Source organism: Gallinula chloropus (genome assembly GCF_964237585.1).
Source record: "Gallinula chloropus genome assembly, chromosome: 34".
In the NCBI taxonomy this organism is placed as follows: Eukaryota; Metazoa; Chordata; class Aves; order Gruiformes; family Rallidae; genus Gallinula; species Gallinula chloropus.
Window position 1 is genome coordinate 1,919,641 of NC_140119.1, and position 11,038 is coordinate 1,930,678.

The 11,038-nt window shown below is 49.2% G+C and overlaps 1 protein-coding gene across 1 annotated transcript; it reads right to left on the reverse strand.

The window, feature by feature from the left end:
* Positions 1-1,238: 1,238 nt before the first annotated feature.
* On the reverse strand, positions 1,239-2,219 carry LOC311203016 (olfactory receptor 14C36-like; the record flags this gene model as incomplete). Its single annotated transcript, XM_084277654.1, has 1 exon — positions 1,239-2,219. The coding sequence occupies one exon, from the start codon at positions 2,217-2,219 to the stop codon at positions 1,239-1,241; it is 981 nt and encodes a 326-aa protein (XP_084133780.1).
* Positions 2,220-11,038: the final 8,819 nt, after the last annotated feature.

The following is an 11,038-nucleotide window of genomic DNA, read 5'->3' on the forward strand; positions in this document are numbered from 1 at the left end:
TGAGTGATGAAAATTTCAAAGGAGTTTCACAATGCAGGATTTTTTCATAGGAAAAAATGATTCTGTCACATCTCAGATCATGGAAGAAAGTTCAGCAGCATGCTGGATTGGGTGCTGGGGCAGAGGTCTCCTAAGGAGACCTGGACAGGCAGGAGAAGCAGTCTGTTGAGGTAAAACCCTGTTTAGAGAACCTTGCTTTTCCCCAAGCCCAGCAGTTCCCTCACTGGCCTCCTGGGACTCCCAACACATTTCCTCCCATCATCTGTGCTCACAGGCACGGACAGATTTCTCTGACAAGAAACAGCAGTTCAACATGACACAGTTTAATACCCATGACATCTCTCTCCTCAGCTGCCTGCTACGGCCAAGCAGAATGTGAAGGGGGTCAGCTTTCAGAGGAGATTCTCTCCCAGAACAGTTTGAATCAGATACATTGAAAGGACACTTATCAATACATTTAACTTGTTACAGAACAGTTCACTAGACTTCTGAAAGATGGGATGTTTTCCATCTTAAGCTCAAAGCAGAAACCAGAGCGTTGAGTGGCTTCTGAATGACCAAAGAGCAAGAAGAAGTGGAAACCTGTGAACAAAGTGAAGTGCATACAAAGAAAGGTCACTTGTCAACACACTGACTGGTCCATTAGTCTTCTGAAAGTAAGAATATTTTCCAACTCTCTGAAGCACAGAGAAGACTCTGGATAGTTAACTTCCATCTGAATGACCAAAGAGCAAGCAAACGTGGAATCCTGTTGAGAAAAGTGAAGTGCATAGGTCTATTTAGTCTACTGAGAAGATGTCCTTAGGCATAGCTGCTGAATCAGAGAGGTGTAAACACCTGAATGATGAAGGACATGACAGAGACAGTCTGTCAGTAATGGAGGTAAAGGGGAAGGAATTTCTTCCACTGCCATGGATACTAATCCTGGAAAATCCCGTTCAGCCATGGTGGGAAAGCATTGCCAATTCAGACAATGCTCATGTGATTAAGCTGATGAAAAAGTTCTTGTAAATGTGTTTTTGAAAAAGGAAAATAAAGAAGGAAAAATTCTGTCCCTTGGTATGCAGACATGGTGCAAAGGGAACGCAGCTTTTCATTATTCATTTTCTCAGTAGAACAAGACCTGAAGATACTGCAGAAGGAATGTGATGAATGTGAACCATGTTATCGTATCTCAGAAAAATAAGGAGAAAAAATTAAATCGAACAACTGAAATCCATACTAAATACAGACTGCTCCTAAAGTGACTTGCATGGCCAACAATAAATGGAAGATGAGCAGTTTATTGCTGCACAGGAACATCCACTCATCAGTTTCCACATAGCATCCTTGAGCTCCTGGTTCCTCATGCTGTAGATGAGGGGGTTCACTGCTGGTGGAAACACCGAGTAAAGAAATGAAAATACCATGTCCAAAAATAGGGAGGAGATGGAGGGGGGCTTCAGGTAGGTAAACACACCAGTGATAATAAACAGGGAGACCACAGCCAAGTGAGGGAGGCAGGTGGAAAAGGCTTTGTGCCGTCCCTGCTGCGAGGGGATCCTCAGCACAGCCCTGAAGATCTGTACATAGGACACCACAATGAACACAAAACACCCAAAACCCAAACAGACACTGACGACAAGGACTCCAGTTTCCCTGAGGTAGGCATCTGAGCAGGAGAGCTTGAGGATCTGGGGGATTTCACAGAAGAACTGGTCAAGGGCATTGCCATGGCAGAGGGGCAGTGAAAATGTATTTGCTGTGTGCAGCACAGAATAGAGAAACCCACTGGCCCAGGCAGCTGCTGCCATGTGGACACAAGCTCTGCTGCCCAGGAGGGTCCCATAGTGCAGGGGGTGGCAGATGGCAACGTAGCGGTCATAGGCCATGACAGTGAGGAGACAGAGCTCTGTTGCGATGAAAAATACAAAGAAAAAGAGTTGAGCCACACATCCTGTGTAGGAAATGGCCCTGGTGTCCCACAAGGAATTGGCCATGGATTTGGGAACAGTGGTGGAGATGCAGCCAATGTCAGTAACAGAGAGGCTGAGGAGGAAGAAGTACATGGGGGTGTGGAGGTGTTGGTCACAGGCTATGGTGATGATGATGAGGCCATTGCCCAGGAGAGCAGCCAGGTAGATGCCCAGGAAGAGGCAGAAGTGCAGGAGCTGCAGCTCCCGTGTGTCTGCAAAGGGCAGGAGGAGGAACTGGCTGATGGAGCTGCTGCTGTTGGACATCTGCTGCTGTTAACTGTGGAGACCTTTCCAAGGAGAAAAAGACAGTGAGAAATTAGGGAATCTTTTTTGAGGAAAACCCCTTCTACTACTTATTGAATGCACTCAAATAGACTTCCTGTATTCAGGAAGACTTTTGGCAGGTCCCTTTTGGGAGGTCTGTTTTTTGCTGGCTTGAGTGTGCCACTGATTGGAGGAGGCTCTGCTGGGTTAGGAACTGGGGGTCCTGAGATGAGGGTCAGCTCAGTGCCAGCCGCACCTATGGACGTGCCCAGTGCCCCAGGTAATGATGGGAGAAAGGCAGCAAGGACAGGAGGGGAAACAGCAAGAAATGCTGCAACCAAGGCTATAAGGACAGGGACAGACAGACAGGCACTCAGGGGTTTCTCCTCACTGGGGTTGGGCTGCCAAGAAGAAGACTCTGAAACTCTGGAACTCTGGGTATAGAGTCTCTGCTGGGTGGCAGAAACCAGGGGGTTGCTGTAGAAAAGTATCAGCAATGTGGGGGATGTCGGGGAGGTCCCACATCCCCACTGCCAGGACATTTCTGTGAGCAGCTCCATCCCCATCCCTGATAATATCTCTACTGCCTGTATCTGTCCCTGCAGCTGCTTTTCTTTGCCCAAGTCACCTCCTGCTCTTTGCTCACAGACCTCATCCCGCCTGCGCTGTGCTCAGCTCTGTTCTGCAGACCCCTCCTGGCATCAGGGCACTGCCCCAGGGAACCTCTGTGTGTGCAGGGATCAGGTGAAGCTCCTAAGACTTAATGAGAATCGAGATTTCATTGGCTATGACTGAGGTGAGAAGTAAGTTCTCATCTACAACAGTCAGCACAGCCCACAGGAGAGGAAAAGTCAAAGCAAAGACTCAACCTACAGGGAAATGTTTCCTTGATGTTGTTCTTCAATGTCCCATTGGAATTTCTCAGGGATCAGATGGAGCTAGGAGAAGACATGATCCATGCAGCACATTATTACTGCAGAACAATCTTATGCTCCTCTTCCCTGGGTCACTCCTCCCACTCTCCATTTCCCGGTGCAAATCTCACCAGACAGCCCTACTGCTGACCCTGGCAGCAGCAGAGTCCCTGCCCCAGCACACAGCCCATGGGGCGCAGGGACCCTGCTCACAAGGATAGTCCTGGGCACCCCTGGGTGCACACGCTGCTTCACACCTGTGCAGCCATGCCCAGGAGAAGACAGCTGTCCTGACTTGTCCCTCTGATGGGGCAGAAGGACATCCCTTCCAGGCAGCACTTTCTGGTCCCAGAGAGAACCTGTCCTCCTGACAGACCCCACACACTGCCTCATGTCCCAGCTTTAGGAGATCCCTCCAGGAACAGAACCTGCATTGTCCTGCACCCACAGACATACCAGGCAGAGTGCTGTGGAGATTTCTCCTGCAGTGAGCTCTCAGCATCCATCAGCTCTCTCAGCCTCCCACGTCTCCCCTCGGTGCCTCCAGGCAGTGTCTCCAGCCCTGTGTGCTTGGCAGAAGAGCTGCTCCTGGCCAGAGCTGTCTCTTGTCAGGGCTTCTGGGTTGCCATGAGCTCCCTCTGTCCCAGGAGCCCAGACCAGCTCATAGTAGAGGACCACATGAATGCTCCGGGGACACCTTGAATGAGTCCAGGGCTCCATCTGCCCTGGGCTCATTTAAGGTGTCCCTGGAGGTCCAAGGAACTTATTTGGAAATATAATGAAGTCCTCTCTGATATTCCTTCCCTCATCTGGGGAATAATCTGTCTGTCCAGCAGAGTCCTTTCTCCTGATCAAAAAAGAACTGTTGAGGAGAGTTAACTTTCCTTTCCTTCCCATGAGACATGACCCCCAGGCAGGGACAGGGACAGGTCTCTCCCTGTGAAAAGAAGGGAGTCAGACACATCACTCCAGACCCCTCCTCCTTGCACTCCAGCCCTGGGGATTGAAGGGGATGAAGGGGATGAAGCTCTGGCCTCTGTCTGCCTCAAACCCACCAATGCTGGTCTCTTAGCCCAGTCCTGGTAGGCACGAATAGACACCTTTTGTCTGGGAGCTGCTGTTCCCAGCTCCCATGGGAAATTACTGTGGGTGTAGACAAGTTTGTAAGATCCTCTTCTCCGTAAGAGTGGACTTCATCTGATTGAAAATGTGTGTCACCCCATTTGAGCGTACCCAAAACTGAAGACCAGGAATGACTCTTCGGTAGCCCATGCCAGAGGCTTCTGCTCCTCATGCACACTTGGGAGATTCTGAGACAAAACAAGCATTTTAATTTCATTGTCATAAATCTCTTTTCCCTCCTGTCTTTTACTTCTGCAACACTTTTCCATACCCAGAGTCAGCAAATGTTCAACAGCAGCTCCATCACCCAGTTCCTCCTCCTGCCCTTTGCAGACACAGGGTAGCTGCAGCTCCTGCACTTCTGGCTCTTCCTGGGCATCTACCTGGCTGCTCTCCTGGGCAAGAGTGTCATGATCATTACTGCAGCCTACGACCATTGACTCCACATGCCCATGGATTTGTTCCTCTTCCATACCTTGCTGAATGTGTGGTGCTCACCAAAGCTGCTCTATCTCTCCCCCTTCTCAGCCGCATAGGGAAGAGAAGATGTAACAAAAGGTCAAGTGCTGGTAGAGTTTGAAGATGATGTCAGACACTGTTACAACCATTCCCTTGGCTAAGAAAGCAAGAGCCCCAAGGTTACTGGTGCTCCTAGTGAGGGAGTTTTCAGGCCAGTAAGATCCTTCATCCCTCGCAGATGTTGTTTGGGTGCTGTTGCTGGGTATTGAGCGTTTGTGAAACTTGATGCTGACAGAGCTGCAAGGTGATGTCAGGCAGTGTTAGGAACCTTCCATTCCATATGAAAGCCTTGAAGCCCAAGGTTACTGGTTCTTCTAATCCACACCCTGGGGAGGTGCCCAAAGCCTTTTTCAGCCCACACACATTTTGCTTGGGAGGTATTTCTCTACATCTAACAGTTTCAAAGGTGGAAGTTGGTAGAATAAACTGGACACAACAATAAACCCATCCAGTTCTCTCCTTCCTCTGATTGAGTGGCACAGGGGGATAGGGATTGGGGGTTGGGGTCAGTTCATCACACATTTTCTCAGCTGCTTTTTCCTCATCATGGGGAAGACTCCTCACAGTCTCCCCTTGCTCCAGCATTGGGTCCCACCCACAGGAGACAGTCCTCCATGAACCCCTCCAACATAAGTCCTTCCCACATGGCTTCAGATCATCACCAGCTGCTCCAGGGTGGGTCACTTTAATGGGGTGCCATCCTTCAGCAACAGACTGCTCCAGCCTGGGTCCTCCACAGCCCTGCCAGCAAACCTGCTCCAGCAGAGGCTTCCTAGGAGGTCACAGCCTCCTTCAGGTGTCTGCATCTACCTGAGCACAGTGACGTCTGCAGGCTGCACAAACAATCACTGTTCCACATCATCCAGCCTCATCGCCATGGTCTTCTGCATGGGCTGCAAGTGAATCTCTGCAATGAGGCTTGGAGGACCTTCTCCCCCTATTTCACTAACCTTGTTGTCTGCAAAGTTCCTTACACTTTCTCACTCCAAACTCTGACAGCAAAAAGCAACAGATAATTTTTAATTTATTATTGTCACAGCAAAAATATTTTCACTCCCCTTCTGCCATGGCAATGCTGCTGACCAGTTCTTCTGTGAAATCCCCCAGATCCTCAAGCTCTCTTGCTCACGGGCCACGCTCAGGGAAATTGTGGCCAGAGCTTGTTTGGCTTTTGGGTGTTTTGTGTTCATTGTGGTGTCCTATGTGCAGATCTTCAGGGCTGTGCTGAGGATCCCCTCGGAGCAGGGATGGCACAAAGACTTTTCCACATGCCTCCTTACATGGGAGTATACTCCTTCTTTGTCAACACTGCCATGTTTGCCTACCTGGAGCCCCTCTCAATCTCCTCCCTATTTACAGATTCACAGATCCAAAAAATTGTTGGGATTGGAAGTGACCTCCAGAGATCATCAAGTCCAAGCCCCCCCTTCAAAAGCAGAGTCCTCAGACAGGTCGGACAGGTCGGCATCCAGTAGGGTCTTGAATATCTCCAGAGAAGGAGACTCTACAACCCTCTCAGCAGACTCTCCTAGGGCTCTGTCACCTTTCCTTTGTTCCAACTTGGAGCCGTTGGCCCCTGTCCAGTCTCCACAGACCACTTAACCTGGTAGAGGTATTTCTTTACTTGATGTTTCCACCAGCAGTGAACCCCCTCATCTACAGCATGAGGAACCACGAGCTCAAGGATGCCGTGTGGAAACGGGACAGGATCTTTCTAAGCAGCAATAAACTGATCATCTTGTTCATTGTATTTCTGGCCCTGTTGATTCTATTCACGCTGAATAGATTGATGGAGATGTCGCTTAAGAGACAATTAATATAACTTTAATATAAGAATTTTCATGTTTTTAAGAATAGATTTGTTTTGGATTTTAGTAGGTGTGGCTTTGCCCCAGCTGAGAGCCAAGCACCACACAGTCGCTTGTTCTTTAAAAGGAAGAGGGTGGGGGAACAAGTTTGAGGGGAGGGAGAGGAAAGGGAAAGGGAAAAAAAAAAACAAATCCAAGGAAACAAAACCTCACAGGTTGGTGTCCTGGTTTTGGTCAGGATGGAGTTAAATTCATTTGTAACAGTGGATGGAATGCTGTGTTTGGGACTTAAAATAGGAGTAGTGCTGATAACACCCTGATGTTGTTAATTGCTGTCAGACAGTCAAGGACTTTCTCAGCTCTTCATGAGATAGGAGGGGCGAAGCCAGGACAGGTGACCTAAACTGACCAAAGAGAGTATTCCATGCTAATTATGTCCTGCCCAGGATATCGGGCGCTGACGGGAGGAAGGACCGGGGCGGCTCTGGGACGCGCAGTTCTTGGGCGACGGTCGGGTTCCGGGACGGCTCTGGGTGGCACGGCCTGAGCCACAGCTCAGGTTTGGTGAGAAACTGCATTGGGTATCAACAGCTTCATATATTTTTGCTCTGAAGTCCTGTCAGCATTGTTATATTGTCTCTTTCTGTTATCGTAGTAAACTCTCCTTATCCGAACCCACGGGCCTCTTAATTTTGGGGTTATTTGCCCCTTCCTCTTCCTTTTTTCCCTTCCCTTACTTCTCACCCCCCCCTTTCCCTTTAACCTGCTCTTTTCCTTTAAGGAGCAGGCAGCTGTGTGGATCTTGGCCCTCAGCCGGGGTGAAACCACAACAGTCTTTATGGCTCCCAAATTTGGGCCCAAAAGGTTGGGATAAGGGCAGATCTGACCCTGACCTGATTGTAATTAAGTCAAAGTTGTGATAAGCACTTTGATTTAACCAGCCTCTGGTCATGATGCTCTGGTATTTACTGATATCAATGATCATGAACTTGTGCTGGTACCTGTATGAGATTTTGCTGCCCTGTCCACTCTTTGGACAGGGAGGGGTTAATAACGGCAGCTGGTGTGGGGGGAGTACAGAGAGAAATATCCACGCTGCTTTCTCTTCCTTTGGGCTCAATACAACAGCTCTGGGAACAGCTTTTGAAAGTTTCCAGTATCCCTGGGATATTCAAAGTAGCATTTTGCTGTTGTTATGTTTGGTGAATATGGTTCTGCTTTTGTTCAATATTAAGCAAAGGTTTATGAATACCACTCAAGAGTGTTCTGCGAGGCCAGATAATCACGAGTGGCAGGGAACGTGGCAGAGTATGGGCAACTACCTCGGCACTTTCTCACGTCCGATGTTTTGGAGTTTCACTCCGGAACAGTTACAGGACCCTGATAAAGTGGCTGCATATCTGAAAAGAAATTGCCGTAAGTTTCCCAGAGATGCACAGTTTACTGCACTGTGCTGGGCCCTGGCCACTATTTACCAAACACTGCTTGATAGCAGGCAGCAGTGTCAGAGGGAAAGGAAGGAGAACAGACCAGCAGAAACTGCAGCTACTGTAGCCACTGGGACTAACACTGAGGCCACTGTAACTTCTATGACTAGAACTGTGGCTACTGCAACCTGCCCAACTGAAACTGCAGCTACTGTAAGCACTGGGACTAACACTGAGGCCACTGTAACTTCTATGACTAGAACTGTGGCTACTGCAACCTGCCCAACTGAAGCTGCAGCTACTGTAACCACTGGGACTAACACTGAGGCCACTGTAACTTCTATGACTAGCACTGTGGCTACTGCAACCTGCCCAACTGATACTGCAGCTACTGCTGCCCCTACAGCAGATACTGCTGGTAAAACAAAAAATCAACCCACATCAGTGTCTGTTGCTCCCGTACGAAAGAGGAAATACACAAAGAGAGTTGTTCCTGTAGTGAAGGATGAGGATGAGGATGAAATTGAATCAGGGCCACCTGATGAAGGTCAGGATAAAGCTGGGTCATCTGATGAATGTCAGGATGAAGCAGGGTCATCTGATGAATGCCAGGATGAAGCAGAGCCATCCAAACCATCTCAGGATAAGGCAAAGCCATCTCAACCATCCCGGGATAAGGTTGTTCCATCTGAACCATCTCAGGATGAGGTTGTTGTCACACGATCCCTGTCCCTGAGTGAGCTGCGTGAAATTCGAAAAGATTTCAGCTGCCGCCCAGGTGAGCACATCATCACTTGGCTGCTCCGATGCTGGGATCACGGAGCCAGTAGTCTGGAATTAGATGGCAGGGAGGCCAAGCAGTTGGCATCCCTAGCTAGAGAAGGAGGCATTGATAAGGCAATTGGGGAAAAGCCTGAAATCCTCAGCCTCTGGAGGCGACTACTGTCAAGTGTGAGGGAAAGGTATCCCATAAAGGAATACATTACATGTCAAACACCCAAGTGTAACAACCTAGAGGCAGTTATCCAGCACCTGAGAGAATTAGCTGTACGGGAGGTAATTTATTATGATCTGGACAACTCACAGCTTCCCTCTGATCCTGATGACGTCCTATGCACTCCAGATATGTGGCGTAAGGTTGTGCGAAGTGCACCAGCAGGGCACACCAATTCATTGGCAACAATGGACTGGAGTGATACGTATCCACCAACCGTATCTGAGGTGTCCGGCCACCTCCGGAGATATCAGGACAATGTTTCTCTCTCTGTGATCGCAGCGGTAGAGAAACTGGTCAAACGACTTGAGGAAAATGTGTCCATCTCCCAACCCGTATGCAGCCATGTTGCAGCTATTGGGAGAAAGCGTCCATCATCCCAGAAGGGAGGATACAGTAGGTACACACCGCGAGAGACGCTGTGGTTTTACCTGCGTGACCATGGTGAGGACATGAGGAAGTGGGGTATGCAGCCCACCTCAGCCCTTCAAGCACGAGTAAATGAGCTGCGAGGTAAAAGAATCGCACAACGTGATTCTGCCAGGAAAAACGTTGCACCAGTGAACAGCCAACACAGTCAGCAACAATAGAGGTGCCCTGCCTCCAGCCAGGTGGAGGAGAGGGATAACCGCGTTTATTGGACTGTGTGGATCCGATGGCCTGGCACGTCAGACCCACAAGAGTACAAGGCTCTGGTGGATACTGGTGCCCAGTGTACGCTAATGCCATGTAGGGACAGAACTGGAGTGACAGGGGGATCCCAACAATTGACTGTGTTAGAGGCTGAAGTGAGCTTAACTGGGAAGGACTGGGAGAAACACCCAATTGTGACTGGCCCAGAAGTTCCATGCATTTTAGGTATGGATTATCTCTGTAGAAGGTATTTTAAAGACCCAAAAGGGTACTGGTGGGCTTTTGGAATAGCTGCTTTAGAGACAGAAGACATTGAACAATTGCGTGCCTTGCCTGGACTCTCGGAGGATCCTTCTGTTGTGGGGTTGTTGAAGGTCGAAGAACAGCAGGTGCCAATTGCTACAACAACAGTGCACAGGAGACAACACCGTACGAACCGAGATTCCCTGATCCCCATCCATAAGCTGATTCGTCAACTGGAGAGTCAAGGAGTGATCAGCCGAACCCGCTCACCCTTTAACAGTCCCATATGGCCAGTGCGGAAGTCTGATGGAGAGTGGAGGCTGACAGTGGATTATCGTGGCCTAAATGATGTCACTCCAGGTATGAGTGCTGCTGTGCCAGACATGCTGGAACTGCAGTATGAACTGGAATCAAAGGCAGCCAAGTGGTACACCACAACTGACATTGCAAATGCTTTCTTCTCAATACCACTGGCGCCAGAGTGCAGGCCACAGTTTGCTTTCACTTGGAGAGGCATCCAATATACATGGAATCGTCTGCCCCAGGGGTGGAAACACAGCCCCACCATCTGCCATGGACTAATTCCGACTACACTGGAAAAGGGTGAAGCCCCAGAGCACCTGCAGTATATTGATGACATCATTGTATGGGGCAATACAGCAGAGGAAGTATTTGAGAAAGGAAAAAGGATAATTCAAATCCTTCTAGAAGCTGGTTTTGCTATAAAGCAAAGTAAAGTCAAGGGGCCTACGCAAGAAATCCAGTTTTTAGGAATAAGATGGCAGGATGGGCGTCGTCAGATCCCAATGGACATTGTCAATAAAATAGCAGCTATGTCTCCACCAAGCAACAAAAAGGAAACACAAGCTTTCTTAGGTGTTATAGGTTTTTGGCGAATGCATGTCCCAAACTACAGTCTCATTGTGAGCCCACTCTACCACGTAACTCGGAAGAAGAATGATTTCCAGTGGGGCCCTGAGCAGCAACAAGCCTTTGAGCAGATCAAACGTGAGATAGTCCATGCAGTGGCCCTTGGGCCTGTCCGGACAGGGACAGATGTTAAAAATGTGCTTTACACTGCGGCCGGGGAGAATGGCCCTACCTGGAGTCTCTGGCAGAGAGTACAAGGGGGGACTCGAGGTCGACCGCTGGGGTTTTG